At 35.1% G+C, this 20,265-nt stretch overlaps 1 protein-coding gene across 1 annotated transcript; it reads right to left on the minus strand.

Annotated features, from left to right (window-relative positions):
- Positions 1-6,144: 6,144 nt before the first annotated feature.
- LOC132700979 (tubulin alpha-1 chain-like) lies at positions 6,145-7,714 on the minus strand. Its single transcript, XM_060668585.1, has 2 exons — positions 7,577-7,714; positions 6,145-7,526 (listed from the first exon to the last, which is right to left on the minus strand). Exons 1-2 carry the CDS (start codon positions 7,577-7,579, stop codon positions 6,177-6,179), a joined length of 1,353 nt encoding a protein of 450 aa, XP_060524568.1. The 5' UTR covers positions 7,580-7,714; the 3' UTR covers positions 6,145-6,176.
- Between the last annotated feature and the right edge of the window lie 12,551 nt (positions 7,715-20,265).

Consider the following 20,265-nt stretch of genomic DNA (forward strand, 5'->3'; position numbering starts at 1 on the left):
CATAAAACTTTCCCTGGGGGAGGAGGTCTAGAAAAATAATATTTAATAAAAATACATTCTGCAAATAACTTAAAGTTGCATATGTAGTTTCATGTAAGTGTAATTTGCGTTTAAAAAAAGATTACCGTTTGTTAAAGGACATACCTTGATATGTTCTTCGAAAACTCGAGGGATTTTGGAGACCTTGAAAAAAAATATATTTTTTGTAAATACTAATAATAATAGAAATAATAACAAATAAAATATGTCCAATAGACCTTGATAAAATTCACCACTTGCAAAACCAAATTCGCAATTAATTAGTAAAGTAAAAGCGATGTTGTCACATTAACTACAATTATAAATTTCAGTCTTCCCTCTTTTCTTCCTCTTTTTTTAATTAGAATTACTGCTTATGTTAGGTTAGTTTTTAGGTTAAGTTTCATGACGTAATTAAGTTACATGTTAACTGGGATTCATTTTTTTTTAATTAATAAATAAATGGATAAATTGATTTCTTAAACTCATCCCCAGGTGTTGTTGACTCGATGTGGACTTTTTTTTGGCAATCTGTTAGTAAAGTAAAAGCGTTATTGTCCCTTTCATTATAACTTTTTCTTCTTCTTTTTTTAAGAGAGTTAGGTTATATTTTAGGTGAAGTTTCGTGACGTAATTGTGTTACGTTACATGTTAGACTTCTTTTTAATAGATAAATAAATGGAAAACTTGATTTCTTAAACGCATGCCCAGGTGTTGACTCGATGTGGACTTTTTTTCGCAATCTGTTAGTAAAGTAAAAGCGTTATTGTCCCATTCACTATAACCTTTGCTTCTTTTTTTTTTATTAGAGTTAGGTTATATTTTAGGTTAAGTTTCGTGACGTAATTATGTTTATGTTACATGCTAGACTTCTTTTTAATATATAAATAAATGAATAAATTGATTTCTTAAACTCTGTAATCCCGATTTCACCGCCGTTCAAGGACATTCCCTCGCGGGTTTGGAAGGGCCGATAAAAGAACGGCGCAACGGAGAAAACCCGGTGCAAACTCCGGAGTAAAACTTGTCGAAACTCCGGGTTTCCGCCGAAAATTTCGCGTAAAATCCTCGGAGACGACGAGAGAATAAAACCGTGACAGAAATTTTTAAGTCGTAAAGAACTCGACGGGTCCGCGTTGTTGCGTTATTTCTATGCATTTCATTTCTGCTGGTAAATTGCGCCCGACCTCTGACCCCATAAATTTTACGATTCCGCTCGGATATTAAAGCGGAGGAACACGGTTTTATTTGCATTGTCGGGACGTCGTCAATCGCGCCAGACTTTCAGGGTGGTTCCGTTGCATGTGTAACGGCCATAGTTCGACTTTTGTACGTCGTCCGCCAAAAATATAAGGAATCGGTTTATGCGCGTCGCGTGGAAACTACTCCGCGATATCTTCCGTTTGAATAATTATCCGGGCGGTTATATAGACGGGAGGGTCGTCAAATTATTTTTAGGGCGCCGCCGCTGACGTACGAAAACAATCGGGACGAACGTCCTGGGGACCGTGGTCTCAAAAATTAAATTCTAGGTTAAAAATCCCAAATTCATATCTTGTTGGTTGGGTTTGACAAGCTCTCTGATCCCTAATATGCACAAAAAATGTCATTTACAACATGGCGGCTAATTTGACAAAGAAAATGCCTTCTGAAAAACCCTAGTGCAATTTTTCAAACTGGCCCGTGTAATGTTGTAATAAGCAATAAAAATAATGACCTGTGGGGGAGGGGGAGGAAGATTAATTATAAGGGTAATGTTGAGAAAAAAAATTTAGAAAATATATGCAAATTGTGCCCAAATTGTCAGAGATTATTCAATATTTCTTAGGTATTTGGGGGGGTAGTTTCAACCTTGACACTTCTCGCTATTTCACTTATAATTGTAATAAAGATAATGCGATTCAATATATTAAATATAAATAAATTAATTATACTTGAGTGACAAGGCAGGGGTGGGCCAGATATACTTGTTTCTCTCTGTGGGTTTCGAAAAAGTTATTTTAGGAGAATGTCGTGTCAAAATCAGTTGTGGCTTATTGCAAAACAGGTTGCGAAAAATGGGTATGAAACTTTAATTAGTAGATAACTTATCAATATATCAATTATTATCAATAGTGGAGAATTCAAGATAGGGAATAAAGCGTTACTAGCAACAAAAGATAAATATAAATGAGTATCATAGGCGTATTGATGAGATTTAAAAAATTTAAGAAAAGTAGAGAAGTCTTCTGTATAAACTGAGAACAGAGTAGGTCCAAGAATACTCCCCTGGGGAAATTTGATTCTACGCTTGAGAACTATACTGGCGTTGAACCTCGTAATATTTACTACTTAGCTAGGAGTGGGACTTGTGGGCAGCGAACCTCCTTACACTTTCTACTGAAGTTCTAAGGGTTGAGCCTTAGTGGCGGTTAAGCAACTTCATTCAAAAATTATATAAAGGAGCGTGTTCATATATTTTGTGTTTTAATTTCCTTAATACTTCCCAGAACCGATATGATTTATTGGCCCAAAAATGCTTCCGAGCAGATAACGTTAATAGCGTTATTACAGTCATGGCCATTGTTTTCTACAATAAATCTACACCCCAACGTCCTTCACTAAAAAAACAATCTCGCCGCCAGTCGGGTCATCAAATCTAACGGATAAAATGAAGTTTCAATGCCGGACCCCTGTAATATACTTCATAAACACTTTGCGACTATAATGCCCGGAGTGCGTGGACAAAGCGGCTTCAAATTGGTCGCCAAACACGAACGTATTTATCGTCATGAAAGCGAACGCAGATGCAATTTGGCTTTTTCTCCGCAAACAAACCAAGCCCCGTTAATAGTGACCGTTTTGGTTCACTTTGAGAGCGTTTTATTTGGCACAATCGGGCTTCGAAACGAACGCGTTTGTCACACAAAAGCCAACGGGGAGCAATTTGCGCTCTCGAAGAGTTTCGCAGCGAGTTTGCGACGCTCTGCGAGTCTTTCTCGACGCTGCCTGAGCTCTCGACTCTGGCACGTGCACCATGGCGGCTAGCAAGAGCCAAAAAATGGGATTTAGTTGTTTCTATTAGTATGGAAAAAATCGAGAAAGATTATGTACGACAAGAAGACTATTTTCTATTATAATAAAAGAAAATAAATATCGTTCAAGAAAAATTAAACAAGGGAAATTAAGAAAATAAGCTTAGTTAAGAAAATAAAAATTATATCAGCGAAACCGTTAAGAAAATAGTATGAAAAACTTGATATAAACGCCACTTTAGTTATTTTAATTGATATGAGATGTATAATGAATAGTTTGTTATTATTAAATTATAAACAACATGCTCTTGCTGGCGCTGTCACAATTATTATTATAATAAAAAAATCTAGTATAGAATATAGTTTTCTATAGTCCAGAATGAAAAAATTATTGCAATGGCATTTATTCATCTACATACATAAAAATCTGTTGCTGTTCGTTTGTCTCGCTAAAACAAAAGAACGGCAAAACGGATTTATCTTATCTTGGTCTTCAAATGTTCGTAGAGGTCTATGGAAGGTTTAAAAGGTGAAGGAAATTATAATAATTGCCGGGAAAACACCAAAAACATCCCTTTTCTTTTTCTTTTAATCCAAAATTAGTAATAAGTGCTCAGATAATTATAAGTCTATAGTGCAAAGCTCAAATCATGAATCTCTCTGTAATTCTCTATAGACTAAGGAAACAACTAATATAAATAACAATGCATTGTTCACAAAAAAAAAATCTTACACTATTCAGTAATATAATATGGAACAGTTAGATAAACATCACATTAGTCACAAGTTTCGGTAGGCGGAGCGAGTGTTTAAGAAATGAAACACTGTTTCATATAAGAAGACTAATAGAAGAATTTGCAGGAGTACTGCTGCCAATGAATTATGTGGTTTGGCTAATACACACTTGATTTCTGTCAAAAAATATTGTCAAATCCCATTAAAACAAAAACTTTCGGTTGGGTTTGTTTTAAAGAAGCCACTCACGAAAGTAGTACGAAGTATACTACAACCAGAAATAGAATGCTTTTATAACCGACCCCGTGATTAACTGCCTACTGTTTGCGACTATATAATTTGGGTAGTGTTAGAGCATTAAACATCTAAAAATACACCTTTTCTGCCATTCAAATTCATCTAAAAAAGTTGGCTGAGACCACTACGTCTCTGACGTAAATCAGAAAAATGTCGACTCGATCGTAAATCCTCAGCGATAACACTTTTCGGTTAATAAAAAAAAAGAACGCGTCTATATTTAGGAGCCGACGCATCGACAATGAATCATCGGCCCGAATCTAAGGGACTTATTTCCACGGGAAAATGTCTTTTACCCCACCCCCGATAACTTTGCGCCGCGACAAAGACGAATGACTCTGTTGCACGACGTGTTTCGGAACCCCTTAACACCGAATGTATTTTATATACTTAGGAAATTACATAAAATATTGATTAAGTTTCGTCTCCCGACGTGGTCCTCCGACATCCATCCGACGCGTGTCATATCCTGATGATGGATCGTCGCAAGCGCGTCATTCTCGACCCGCGTTGCCTTTTTAATCCCACCGAAATCCTATCGCACCGATTCGTCTATCGAATATACAGGGCGCTCGGTAAATATACTTCGACCATAAATATAGTGCTTTTACGACCGACCCCGTGATTAACTTTGCCTACTGCTTATTACTCCCAAACTTGTGCTCTAAGCACATCCTCTTGGAGTAAAAGACAACATACTTAATAACTAATAACTCTATAAAATTTAAAGTCGTCTGCAAATAATTTACACTCAGAATTCTGAAGTAACCAGTAAACAGAGGAACGCCTGAAAATGTGACAAATTCATGTGGCTCTACACCATTTCTCACTACGTACATTATTCTTTCCTTTAAGTACGATGCAAGAATATCGACAGAGACAACAAAGATGGGGGCACATCAGGATATACCGGGAGTGGATCTCACCTTTGTTATTTTAATTGGAACAATCTATTTTCTAGCAAAATTCTAGACATTTTATGTCTGAATTTCAGCGTTTTAAGAGATACTAATTTCATAGTAATAATATTTTTAAATTTTACTCCAATAAATTATCCTGTAGAAAACAAATTTAGTTTTGGCTAGTTATGGTCAACAAGTCTCCTTCTAAAATTTAAAAATTCCTAGTCCTACTACAATCTTTTTTGATTTTGCAGGAAAGCATATGACGTTCTAAAAATTTTAAATTTTCTCACGTTCCCAAAAAAATTACAGAGTTTTTGCATCATAGGCATCTCTGAATTTTACGCAACCTATTTAAAATGTTGTTCAGTATCCTAAGGATCTAACCAAACCAAATTAAAACTTGTTCCATTAGAATCTCTGAAGTTTACTCACTTTCCTGAAGAAAGTTATCACATTCCAAAAAATTTGGGTCAGTTTTGGTCGAGAGATACAATTCTTGGTGTGAACACTGGTTTACTTAAATATTTAAAAAAATAAACATCAAAATACAATTACGAGTTAAATAAATTGCTTTTATTTTGGCTTCAAAATTTTTATATGGAAACTTTGTGAATTGATTTTAAATTACATGGTTATGTGAGGGAAATTTTGACGTTTTTAGTTTACTATTTACAACACTAACCAACTAACTAACGTTTCGCCAATCATCCTATTGTAATGTATTGTAATTGACCCATAATCACCCCTTTCTAGTTAATTAAATTTTATTTTCTTTTAGTCCAGTCCATCTTAGAAAGAAGGTGATATTTTAAAAGCATTTTATATTATTTTTATAATCCTATATATTCTATATATAATCCTATATATATTTCATTAGTAAATGCCAGAAAATATATTTACCGCAGCTTTTCTGCACCTTTGTTTCTTCTTATACCTTGCGGTTTTATTAAATTAAAAATAAATTCAAATAACTGAGACTAGCCCAGATTGTTGCCCATAGTCAGGTACTGAAAACATTTTGTCTTTCTCCAACATAAAGTAACTGAATAGCGCTATCTCGTATTCATCTTGACTTCATCCATGTAATATTGGTTCTATGGTAAGTACCCATCTACCCACACACCTCTCCCTCTACTCGATTCAAACTCCACGAAGCTCAATCAAAAAACAACTGTATTACAATTAAAATACATCCCCAGCTCGAACATCAATACTCCTCCCCACCCTCGCCTTCACCCTCTCCCGAATCCATCCCCACCTCCTCGTAGTCCTTCTCCAGGGCTGCCGTGTCTTCGCGGGCCTCCGAAAACTCCCCCTCCTCCATACCCTCCCCCACGTACCAGTGGACGAACGCTCTTTTCGCGTACATCAAATCAAACTTATGGTCCAGCCGGGCCCAAGCCTCGGCGATGGCCGTAGTATTCGACAGCATGCAGACCGCCCTCTGCACCTTCGCCAGGTCTCCACCAGGTACCACTGTCGGGGGCTGGTAATTGATCCCCACCTTGAATCCCGTGGGACACCAGTCGACGAACTGTATGGTGCGTTTGGTTTTGATGGTGCTGATCGCTGCGTTCACGTCTTTCGGCACCACGTCGCCCCTGTACAGCATGCAGCACGCCATGTACTTCCCGTGTCTGGGATCGCACTTCACCATCTGATTGGCGGGCTCGAAACAAGCGTTGGTGATCTCCGCCACGGACAGTTGCTCGTGGTAGGCCTTCTCGGCCGATATCACTGGCGCGTACGTCACCAAAGGGAAATGGATACGCGGGTAGGGCACCAGATTCGTCTGGAACTCGGTGAGGTCGACGTTCAAGGCGCCGTCGAACCTCAACGACGCAGTGATAGAGGAGACGATTTGACCGATCAGCCTGTTCAAGTTGGTGTACGTTGGACGTTCGATGTCGAGGTTTCGCCTACAGATGTCGTAGATCGCCTCGTTGTCCACCATGAACGCGCAATCGGAATGTTCCAACGTGGTGTGGGTGGTCAGGATAGAGTTGTAAGGTTCGACGACCGCCGTCGACACTTGGGGAGCCGGATAGATCGCGAACTCGAGCTTGGACTTTTTCCCATAGTCCACCGACAGCCTTTCCATTAGCAACGAGGTAAAGCCGGAACCGGTACCGCCGCCGAACGAGTGGAAAATGAGGAAACCCTGCAGACCGGTGCACTGGTCAGCCAGTTTCCTGATGCGGTCCAGGACGAGATCGACGATCTCCTTGCCGATGGTGTAGTGCCCCCTGGCGTAGTTGTTAGCCGCATCTTCTTTACCCGTGATGAGTTGTTCCGGGTGAAATAGCTGGCGGTAGGTACCGGTACGAACTTCGTCTACCACGGTGGGTTCCAGGTCTACGAATACCGCTCTGGGTACGTGTTTACCGGCGCCCGTCTCACTGAAGAAGGTATTGAAGCTGTCGTCACCTCCCCCAACCGTCTTGTCCGAAGGCATCTGTCCATCAGGTTGGATGCCGTGCTCCAAGCAGTACAGTTCCCAACAGGCGTTTCCGATTTGGACCCCGGCTTGACCGAGGTGGATGGAAATGCATTCACGCTAGATGAGATTGCGGGTTAGACTTTGTAAGGCGTCAGATTAAAACTTACCATGGTACTTCCGGAGGTTTTTCTGCTTCGAACTAACGAATGAGTCTGAGATCAAACGAGGTGTGTCGTGATGACTTTTGAGCTGATTTGTTTGAATTTGTTCCAAGGGGTTTCTATGCTAACCGAATAGCAGCCGCCTTTACGCATTCGAACCGTTGTCAATGTCATTTTCTATATTTACTTCAAATTGAAGGAAAAATGGCTGCTTAAATAGAGTTGTCCATTTCTCCTGTAAAAATAAAACAAAAAAGTGTAGGATGAACGTTAACTCCAGTCATTGTAAATCAGATAATAGAATACATAAATAATTTAAAAAACAATTGTGCTCAAAGAAACGATAAAATTACTTCAAAAATTATAAAATTTTAACATTTATCAGTTTTTTAGTTTGCAACGTCCATAGTATCACCTACATATAAAGCAGGATGTAGATCGGATACCGGTAATTAAAAACCAATTAGTGCAATATAAAATTTAAGCAAAATATTAGAAAAATGTCTAACCATCTCTTTGATTTTGTTAGAAGTAATGCTTTATTAAGCAGTCATCAATTTGATTTCACCATAGAAATCCGAGCTCACTAACGAAATTACTAACCATTTGGCAAGTTAGATGTGGGAGGCAGGGTTGTTTCCTATGCGGACCAGAGTTTTTGGTGCTTCTTCTTCTTTTTGGTGTGAAAGTGAAAAGAAATGGTTTAAAAATACTAAAAATGTTTTTTGACACATTTAAACTAACCCTTAATATAAATAGGACTAAACAGGGAAAAATCGTCCCTCTTCACAAATATAATGGGTGGTTTTTTTCGATGTATAGAACTTTAAGTTGGCATTATTGTTCAAGATGGCGACCAATTTAACAGTAACAACAAACAAAACTGTCACATTTGGAGCGAAGCTAATCCTCAAGTGTATGTCGAAACACCGTTACATCTAAAAAAACTGACTGTTTGGTGCGGTTTATAGGCTGGTGGAATCATTGGTCCGTACTTATTCAAAAACGATGATGGCCAGAACGTTACAGTCAATGGTGATCGGTATAGAGCTATGATTACTAACTCTTTCATTCCTGAATTGAAAAACCATGATCTCCAAGAGATGTGGCTTCAACAAGACGGCGCAACATGTCACACAGCTCGTGCCACAATCGATTTATTGAAAGGCCGCCAAATATCACGTTTTGGACCTGTGAATTGGCCTCCAAGTTCTTGTGATTTAACACCGCTAGCCTACTTTCTGTGGGGCTATGTAAAGTCATTGGTATATGCGGATAAGCCACAAACGCTTGATAATTTGGAAGATAACATTCGCCGTGTTATTGCCGATATACGGCCACAAATGTTGAAAAAAGTCGAAAATTGGACTTCCATATTAGACTACATCCGCGCCAGCCGTGCCGGTCATATGCCAGAAATCATATTTAAAATGTAATGCCACAAGATTATCTTTCGGATAAAAAAAAATTGTTGTTTTATTGCAACTTAAAGTTCTACATATAGAAAAAAAACACCCCTTATATTGACACTTTATTAGAACCAATTAAGGAAACTGATGTTATAAACTTCTTGGGAGTGATGGTTGATAAAAACCTAAAATGGTCCGAGCTGAAGAAAATCACATCTTGATAGAATTACACTACGTATCTCCATGCATATCACCACAGGAGAAAACCCAATCTACTACCATTGTAGATTTCTTTCTCAAGATAGCGACTATGTAAATTTGACGAACTCACCTGTAGTATTGTGGAAATAAAATGAAGCTATGAAAGTAAAATTGTTACTCCTAGGTGTGGTCTGAAATTGTGAAAAATAAATCAAATTAAGAAATTTCTAGGTTTAACTGGTAGGACCCATTAGAGAATATAAAGCATTTTTTTATTAAAAGACTTTAATATTCTTACTAATGCATGATGCCATGATACAAATAATAGGGATTTGGTAAAACAGGCTTCCTAACTTCTGTGATATATTGACTATGAAACATTTTTTCTACACCTTAAAGGCCGCGAGAGAAAATAGAGCTTAGTATGATGGGAAATCAGATAATTATTGTACATCTTTAACACAAAGTTAGCTTTGAAATGCTAGAATCACCATCCAAATGCTCACCAGAGGTATTATGGTCTATTCCATATTAATAGAAAGAACTACATTAACTTTCTTCTCTAAAAGAGCTACACTGTGCAACTGCTAGGTTTCGCCCAAGATTATTACCTTCTTGGATAAATTCTCTGCGATACATTTGTTTGTACACTTTAAAGAGCGTCAGAGAACACAGTGCTTTACAAAATTATTGTAAAACTTCAACATAAAGTTAGGTTTGGAATACTTCAAATGCTTAACGCTCACCAGACGTGCCTGAAGGATAAATGTTCCCATAACTTCATGATCCATTAATAGAAAGAACTTACTTACTTAAAGGCAATTCATAACTAACAAGCATTTTCTTCACTAAAAGAGTGTAATACTCTTTCGGCCAAGACTGCAATACATTTTTTTTGTACACTTTAAGGACCATCAGAGAAGACAGATAGGTAGTGACAAAATTACTGTAAAACTGCAACATAAAGTTAGGATTGGAATGCTAGAATCGCTATTCAAATCCTCACCAGAGGTACCTGAAGGGCAAATCGTTCTATAACTCTATTGTATATTAAGAGAAAAGAACTACGTTCACTCGAATAGAAGTCATAACTGATAAGAGAGGTAGAGAGTATAAGGCATTTTATTTACTAAATACTATTACTTATACAACTGCTAGGTTTCGTCCAACACTAGATGCGATCGTGCAGCAAATCAGAATACAGAAAACCGAAGTTGTTAACTTTCCTGGATAAATCCACAAAATTATTGTAAAACTTCAAAAAAGAGTTTGATTTGGAATTCTCCAGTCGCTCTCCAAATGCTAGATTCTCACCAGAGGTACCCGAAGTATAAATTTTCCCATAAATGAATGGTCAATTTAAGTTGTTCCGTATTGTAACTTGAATGTGACATACAGTACAGAGTAGTTTCTACTTCTGAGCGAGTAGTTTCTACTTCTGAGCTTCTGAAAAAAGGCATATATTGTAGAGCATCGAAATTAAAGCAAATCACAGCTGAAATTAAAATTTCAAAAACACAATTCCAGCGTGATAGCTGTTAAACTGAAAAAGAAGTCCAGAAATTCTCTCCATTTCGGAAATATCAGACCAAAATTGTCCACCACGGATGAATTATTCACCTCGGTCAAATTTGGCAATACATTATGGAATCAATTTACGTACTTTGAACCCGACAAGCGTCCAAATAAACATTAATCGACACGCGATAGGCATTTTGCAAATTTTGCGAATTCTGCCGTTAAACAATCGCTAATGATCTGGAGGTTTATATTACATCGACGCCCTCACCCTAATTTTGCATATTCATGGCGACCCGGCCGATTGGCAATAAACAGTTTGTTATTTCACGTAAACGCGGCCAATTCTACCGCATTAAACATTTCAATACATTTTTCAATTAAAGTCCATTAGTTGCTAAAATTATCACTTTCAACGATCAAAAATAACTCAACCAAAAAAAGTATAACGTATTAATTAAAAAAAAACTATGATTGGTGGCTCATTAATCCCATGATTTACATATCGTTGATTCAATGTTACAATGAAACAAATAGCTCATGTAGAAATACACAAATTCACAACTAAAACAGTAACATTTTGATAATAGTCCGTACAAAACTATAGGACACAACAACAAGAGCAGTATGAGACAATAAACCATAAAAGAAATAACCGGGAGGGTATGGATAGCGAAAGCACAGCAGGTCCACGAGGAGGTTTAGAAGGGCAAAAAGGGAATTTACAGGAAAACTAGTGCCTTTTGTAATATTCAAAAAGTGTGACGACTATATCCTGAGTCCATTGACCACCCTGATAAATGTATCATTAACAGAGGGAGTTTTTCCTAAAAGTTTGGCGTGTGGCCTCCATCTTTAAAAAGGGCGACAGGCATTCTGCAGAAAATTATCGTCCATTAGCAATTACATTAATTGAATATTTGATTATTTCAGTAAAAACAAAATTTTGTCCGAAAGTCAGCATGGTACAGTGCTTAGCCTTGTGTTATTTATCCTTTTTATCAATTAACTTTCTGCTCAACTACGTGGTTTGGGTCTATCAGAGTTCATATTAGAAGTGTGTTTATGGGTATATAAAAATAAAAATACCATACAAAAAAACGGAGATTTCCACGACTATAATACACTTAACAAAGACTGTTTCTCATAAAAAAATAGGCAAAAATTTCCAAAAAAATAGTTTACGAATACCGGTATTAAAGTCTACAATAGACTATGACCAGAGCTAAAGATCAGTAGTAATGTAAACATTTTTAAATCCAAACTAAAGTTTTTTATTCTAAAAAAATGTTTTTAAAATTTAAACGAATATTTTACCTATTAATGTTTGCCGTCACTGTATTGTTGCGTTCTGTCATATATTTTTATTATATAAATTTTTAATGAAATTTCCTGCCTCATTTGTATGATCTGTATTTGCCTAATTGACGAAATTCATATACACTGATTCTAAATATGTGAAATAATAAAGATATTATTATTATTATTATTATTATTATTATTATTATTATTATTATTATTATTATTATTATTATTATTATTATTATTATTATTATTATTATTATTATTATTATTATTATTACTAGTACAGAAACAAAAAAACCAGGCCTTTCTTCATAACATAGATATCTCAGAAATCTGTAATATGTCTCCATATTATGCATTGTCAATATTAAAAATATAAATATTAAATTTTAATTTATTTGTTAGAATTCTGTTCAAATTTTCTGGAAGCATTATACAGTCACTCTTGTCCCATTATTAAAGAGGATGAACATCCTAGAAGTACCTATAAACCATTCCGAAGCATAATTCTGTACTACCATTTTTTGTTTCCTAATATTCAGATATCATTGCAAAAACTCAAGCGATCTAGGGTGAAATAATAGTAATAATTAATATTACTAATATTGTCTAAAATATTTATAGCATTTATTTCATTTTCAATAGGAGTCAAAATTTTTAGTTTTTTTTTTCTCTATCCTCAAGTTTGTTTAAAGCAGCTGATAAGTTTTTATAAGATTTTCTTAAACTTGACTTTATATATATATATATATATATATATATATATATATATATATATATATATATATATATATATATATATATATATATATATATATATATATATATATATATATATATATATATATATATATATATATATATATATATATAAATATATATATATATATATATATATATATATATATATATATATATATATATATATATATATATATATATATATATATATATATATATATATATATATATATAAATATATATATATATATAATTTATATATATATATATATATATATATATATATATATATATATATATATATATATATATATATATAATCTTATAATTTAGGTACATATTATAAACATTATCAACATTGAAAATAATACTAAGATATGTAAATATTTTTATAAAAAATATTTAATTTATATAATAATAGCGTATATTTCAGACATCGTATAAGAAATAAAAATATAAAGAATTTTTATTTTATTGAATTGAATTTTATTTTATAATGAATATGCTTAAGTAATGTATCTATGCGCGTAGATAATTAGACTACGGGAAAACATCCCACAATTGCGGCGTAGTGTTGGCCGGAGGGGGCGGGGGTGCGGGGGCCACTTTTGCGCGAACAATACGGCGGCGCAGTTTGCAGTTTGATCGGTAAATATCCGACAACCGTTCGAGGTAAACGGGGACAACGCATTATGCGCGATTGCCGCTGCCCCCTACTAATCCAGATCCCGCTTCCCCCCCACGCATTCTTGAAATACGTGGGGGTTACAAAACTGCTCGTCGTCACACGCGGGATTAAAATTTAATGCCCTTTGTATGAACGCATGCGAGGCGTATTTTCGCGCCGTTATTATGTATTTCGCCCGAGTTTCTGGTTTAATAAAGCGACTCAGGCAGGGGGCTGGGGGGAGAAGTGGCGAGAAACTCGTGGGGTTATTGTTTTAGTTTACGGCGCATCGCACAAAGGATACACGTGGCTGCACGCGTTTGGGACGTCTTTCGATAGAAAGTATGTTCACAAAATAATTTATAATAATTTAAACGTATATAATAATGATTTATTAAATGAGTAAAAATAAAATAACAATTTTAGTGTGTCAATATTACCGATAAAAATGTATTAAATGTGCTTGTTGGTTCAGACACCTCTTCGTATCTTTAATTATTGGTTACAACTTTTACCAGGCATTAATTTCTAATTTTCGACTAGCAAATTTTACTAATTTTTTTATACCGGGTGACACCAGAAAGTGGGAACACTATATAACTTTTAAACGGCTCTAGACAGCGATTTGAAATTTGGGAAGGTTAATAGAGGCCGAATCATCAATTTTTTGACAATATGGAGTCAAGAGTCACTTTCGCATTTTTGGAATCAGGAAATCATTCTACGTAGGTTGGGATTGTTTTTCTCACTTTTTTTTGTTTTTTTACATTTTTGGCTTGAGCTCGCACCCTTTTAAACGGCCCGCCAAATACATAAGCCTGTGGGAAATGGTAGTGATCAGATTATGGCTCCATCTTTTTTTTTGCGATTTTCGTCTCTCTCTCGTACGTCGTTATGAAACACGATAAGTGTTCGAAGTATGAAGCTATAGAATTGAAATTTGGCAGGCAAATAGTGTTTTATCCCCTAACAGAGCCTATTGAAACTGGGGGGCTGGGGGGTCGGGAAATGATTTTAAAGATTTAAAAACCGCATTTGCAGGGTATCGTGACAAAAATCATTTCTCAAAAACGGTATATAAGATCGAACAAATTCTTTAACCAAACGACGCGCGAGATTTGGATCAAACGCCTTTATTCTTGAGAATTTTCTTAAAATGTACAGGGCGGGTCAGTAACTTGCAAAAAACTGAAAATTGGTTTCCCCTTATAATGATAACTGACCATAACTAGAAGGCTGCGATTCAGTTGTCAATTTCTTTCACATAACTATACAGACAGCTAGATTATATGGACAAATTTTTGTATTTTAGGTTTTCACATATTGTACAGTGTGTTCGCTATATTCTGAGCTATATTCTGACTTCAATTTTAGCAGATTTTTTTTTGGGATTTTTCTTTTTTTTTTGGTTATTCTGGTTTCCAGACAATTATTTTTTCGAAAACCATAAATCTGATCGATACAATACTTTAACCAAGGGACGCGAAAGATCCGGTACTATAACTTTTATTTGAATCATTTTTTCGATTATATACAGGGTTTTTCTATAATGGACGAAAATCTGAAACAACCTGAAAACTGTTCTTTTCTAGATTAAATTGTTGGCAATAAATCAAAATTCATAAAAAATATGGCCAATTGGCTCAAACCATATTATAGACCGCTTCGAGACCTACAATTTTTGTATTTTCGTCATCATTTACGCTTTTCGAGATGTCTGAGAAGTCCAGATACCAGTGGCTATATCTCGCACTCATCAGTAAACAAGTATTTTCTCTATTAAGAAAATTCATGTACCAGGAAAGGTGGGAGATCCATGGCTATAACCTCTATTTCGAACATTGTAAGAATTACATACAGGGTATGTTGTTTATGGGTAAAAAAATCTAAAAGATCACAAAATTTTCTGTTTCTGTTTTTCTGACTTTGTAGACTGCAAAGTACATAACAGAGCAGACGCTTCGCACAGCGAAATAAATCTTGTGGTTGAATTCCTCTTAATTATTTTTTTAATGTAATTTTTATAGTTAATCCTTGTTCAAATCCAGTCATTACCCTCTAAAAGACATGAAGTCTTTATTCTCAATTTATCCATTTTACCTTATCTTTTAACTCTTATCATTATTTTCCTCATCATCATCAGTCGTCTAGTAGTCTCGTACTACAATGGGAGTCTATTTTAGGTTTTAGGTGGTCAATTTGTTTCGGTTTAATTTTTCGCTAAACTTCACGGAGAATGGTGACTAATTTGGTGTATCCTCAGAAGATGTCTCTGTGAAGATAGACATAGACATAGATTACCATCAAAAACAAAAGAAGATTAATAAATACAGCAAATCAAATTCGAGAATTGCCAGAAAGCAGCAATAGCAGCTTTTTGGGCGGAACAAAGAAGTGACTTCTATCACTTTCGGTGCTAGTTTATGAAATCAGCAAGTCTTCGGACCAGTTTTGATGAAGTTACCTAAGAAATTCCACAGAATTGTCGTAACTGAACTCAAAAAGGGCTAGCGGAAAAATTAGAGCAGAAGTACTTTTTCGTCTGAAGAATGTCAAATGATCATTATTACAGAAAAATAAACTACTGGCAGCAATGCAAAGCCGATTCTTCTCCATGCTCACTGCTTCCAACAGAAGTTTAAACTCCAGCAGCTTTCTCCTGTGTTCTAAAAAATATTAATTCGGATGAATCTCAAGAACCTCTTTTCTTCCGTTCGGTTCGTTAGGGTTAACTATTTATTCCCTAGTAAACTGAAGTTAAATTGTACTTGTGTTTTTGTCAGTCTATGATGTTCAAATTTGATTCGTAGCCTGAGTGATTATTTTACTTTCTTTTGTCTCTATAATTGATCACTCCAATATCTTGGATTTCGATTGACATGCGACAGCTGTTAATACATTTTTTTGTTCAAAGACTCAGACATTTGCTTCCTTTGAAGAAAAATAATGAATATTTGCCTGCACCTTCATTTGATGCTTGTAAATTAAGTAAATTAATTTTTTCATATTTAAACATTCCATGTATAAATTGCCCAGGCCTATTGCTTATGCAGTTGCATCAAATTTTGATGGTTGTAACAATAAATTTAAAATTATTCTCACTAGTGTTTTTTCCGATCAAATCACCTTAGTAGAGGTTTTTAGGTCAACAAGTCAAAAATAAATATCTGTGAAATGATCTAACTTCTGAGAGAACCAAATGTCATTTTCCTAGGCTGACCTCTGTACCTGAAGCTGAATCCCCAATATACTTTGCAAAACAATATCAAGTAGTTTGGGACAAATCCATCTTCTGACCCAGCGTATAATATAGTGATGCGTTTTCCTTTATGTAAAGGTGCTCTGCTCTGACAGTTTTCAGTTGAATCAACCCATCATTTGCATACAGTGTAGTGTGTAAGTAAATTATGGATCTGTTGTCTAATCTATAACTTTCAATTTCTTCTGTGTGATTCCATTACTACTTGCCTTGCCTATTCCATGGAGGGTGGCACGGGTTATACTTATATTAGCTTCATCTTCTTCTAGCTTTTTTTTTTCAGTTTATCTATGGTAGGCACAATTTCGCTTTGACAAGCGTAGGTTCTCATAACTATTGTCGATAGTGCGACTTTAAAAATCAATACGTTTAGTCTTTTTCTTCAATTCTCCACTATTATTAATATTCCTTATCCACGATATTTTCGACTTTTTCAGGCAAAATAAACAGCAAATAAAAACTAAAACTGACAACGGAAATTTGCCAGCTTCGCGAAAACAAAATATGCGTGCTGGTCACGGCACACTAGGTTCGTAATTATGACACCCAGATATACAGATCCCTCGTTACTCGGTGTTTTCAAATAGCCGACAGGGGGCGTAAAAAACGCATCATTTTATCGCGAAACATGAGCGATCTAATTAATCCATCGCAAAACACCAAACAAATACGTTTCCACGAATCGTATTAATCAGGTTCGGATTTAGCCGTGGGCGAATTTTTTTTTGCACCAGTTTAGGTGAACGCGTTGATCTCCCTGATTCAAACTTTATTCGTTCGTTCGAATATTTTGCATCGATTAGCCCCGATAAAGTCAACATTCGCGAAGAGGGGGATCGTAAAAATAAACGCTATCATGTTTATCGTTTTACAGGGTGGCACTTTTAATATTACATGGCATATTTCCATAGAAAGCCGTAAAAATCATCAAAAAAGCTTGGAGACACTTATACTTTTAAAATACTATATCGTTATATATACAAGACGTCCGAATTTTCGTGAACAAGTAACTTTCTTATTTCAAATATTACTCAGGCACTTATAAATCCCTTTCTAGACATATATCAAATAAAATATGGTATACTTAAGTATAACCGTTTCTGACATATTTTGATGATTGATTTGTATCATTTATCGCCCTAACATTCTTCTTCTTTTTTTCTTCACTGTTCTTGTCCTCTGCAGCTTTCTTACAGTCAAGTCCGCTACTCTCAGGTCTCTATCTATCATCGCATGTCTATTATATGTTTGCCATCTTAGTGCTGATTAATCATACCATTGGAACGCTCCGTTTTCCTGTTGCCCTGTTATTGAGTATTCTACTCCCATTCATTGCCATTTTTCTGATGTTCTTATTTTGTCTAATATAATCCAGTTTACTAGTTCTTATTTTGTCTCTTATTGGTCATCATCTTGGTGTATTGCCGATAGCAAATGCTTCAAAGATTGATAGTTTTGTACAACTTTTCGTTCTAATTTGCGATAATAAAGGACCTCAATTAACCCTCCTCAAAAAAAGGATCAACTCTTCATATAAGAGTTTTTGTTCAATTAGATAAAATAAATAATAATAAGAATAATCATTGATTATTTCTTATCGAATATTTCTTATAAAGTGTTTTTTTCACTTTATATGAATGCCGAAAATATAGAATAAAGTTGTTTAAAAATCGAAAAATGTACAGTGTAGGTCAAAAAGTAGAGGTTGATGCCAAGTTTCTTTCCCAAACGGATAATTAAGGACCTCAGTTAGATTATCCTCTATGGCGCCTCGGTGCTCTCGCGGAGGGTAATCAAACTGATATTTATAAGAAAATTCATTGTACCGTAAAGTTTGTTAGTATTAGTGTAATATTAGTACTCAGTTTTACCCATATCTATTTTAATTTTCCACAATTGGTAATCTTGTGTGTATCATAGAATCCATGTCTTCTTTTTCCTCTGCAAAAATAACTTGACATCCGCTAAAAGCAGCGAGTGTGGTGCCATATACGGGTATACCCATCTTTCCACATTTTTTACTCCAGCTTTGTAGAGTCTGTTCTATATTCAATATTTTGAATTCTATATATTAAATGGTAAAATAAAAGTTTGCTGTAACTTTGAAATTCGGCGAGACGTGCCTGCTCCATGGACGGTGGCACGGCTTATATTTTTATTAGCTTCAACTTCTTCTAGCTTCTTTTTCAATGTATCCAAGGTAGGCACAACTTCGCTTTGATAAAGACAATATATTTTCCTTCTTACGTTTACGTTCATTCCTTGTCTTCAATTCTCCACTATTATTAATATTCCTTATCCACGATATTGGCGTTATTGTAAGAAGACATGTTTCTTTTGAAGCTTCTTGTTACTTTCGAAAATCGATGAAATCGATATAGCCCATATAAATAGCTTAAACTTTTGTATTTACGATTTTTAAGTATTGTACAGGGTGTTCGCGATATTCCGTGCAATTTTAAAAAACATAATAAGTACTCCAAAATTGCAGCTACCGACTTCAGACTTGGGAGAGAAGTAGCAGTCTGGACTCGCATTTAGACTTCTTAAATTAGGAGCAATAAAGTAACGCGAAGTTTTTTTTTTAATTTTTGAATTTTTTTTGTGGTTATTTTGGCATCCAGAAAAACATCTTTTCCTGCAAAGCCATTAATCCGATCAGGAAAATTTTACATCCGTAATACGTGGGAGACCCGGCGCTATAACTTTTATTTCAAGCATTTTTTTGATTATATACAAGGTGTTTTAGTTATAGACAAAAATCTAAAATACCCTGAAACTTGTTCTTTTATAGAGTAAATTATTAACCGTAAATCAAAAGTCGTAGAAACAATAGCTAATCCGTACAAACAGTGTTATAGGCCGTATCAAGGGCTACAATTTTTGTATTTACGGTTTTCGTCTATCCTATACGCCGTTCGAGATATTTGAAAAAATCCAAATGAAAATCATCATTTCCAGCCCTCAATCTATAAGCGATGACGTCATTTACTATTACCAAGTACTGCATGGTTTCAGAAAACAAGTACCTCGTTTGTGAACAAAAAATTCTAATAGATCCTAGAAATTTCCGCTTTTGTAAGTGAATTATTGGCGATAAATAAAAAACTTTTAAAGATTTGATATGAACAGTATCGAAAGTACAAATTTTAATATTTACTGAAGTTTGGCGTAACTTTGACGTTCGACGAGATGTGAAGGACACTTTATACAGGGTGGTCCGCAGGAGCATGATAGAAAAACAATGCGAATAAGCCAAGTGCCTTTTTTTTTTTTAAATAAAAAGCTGATGAGCAATTTTGTTTGTACTCTTCCTGATTTCAAAAATACTTTTTGGTATATATAAGAGCAATTATTTTGGATTATTTTGGATTTGTAACGCTTTGTATGTTACCGAATAAAGATTATTTATTATTATTCTTATTGCAATTTGATTATCGGATATTGTTTAATGATTTTTAGATAAAACGTGTCATTCCGTGATAAACGGTCCACCCTGTACTATTGGACAAATATAACTTTGGCACTGTAACCTTGGCGCATCGAATTAATATATTCTGGAAAAAATAAACGCTGATAAGGCGATTTATCGCGT

The sequence above is a fragment of the Cylas formicarius genome, unplaced genomic scaffold (genome assembly GCF_029955315.1).
Source record: "Cylas formicarius isolate icCylForm1 unplaced genomic scaffold, icCylForm1.1 PGA_scaffold_4__25_contigs__length_36172078, whole genome shotgun sequence".
In the NCBI taxonomy this organism is placed as follows: Eukaryota; Metazoa; Arthropoda; class Insecta; order Coleoptera; family Brentidae; genus Cylas; species Cylas formicarius.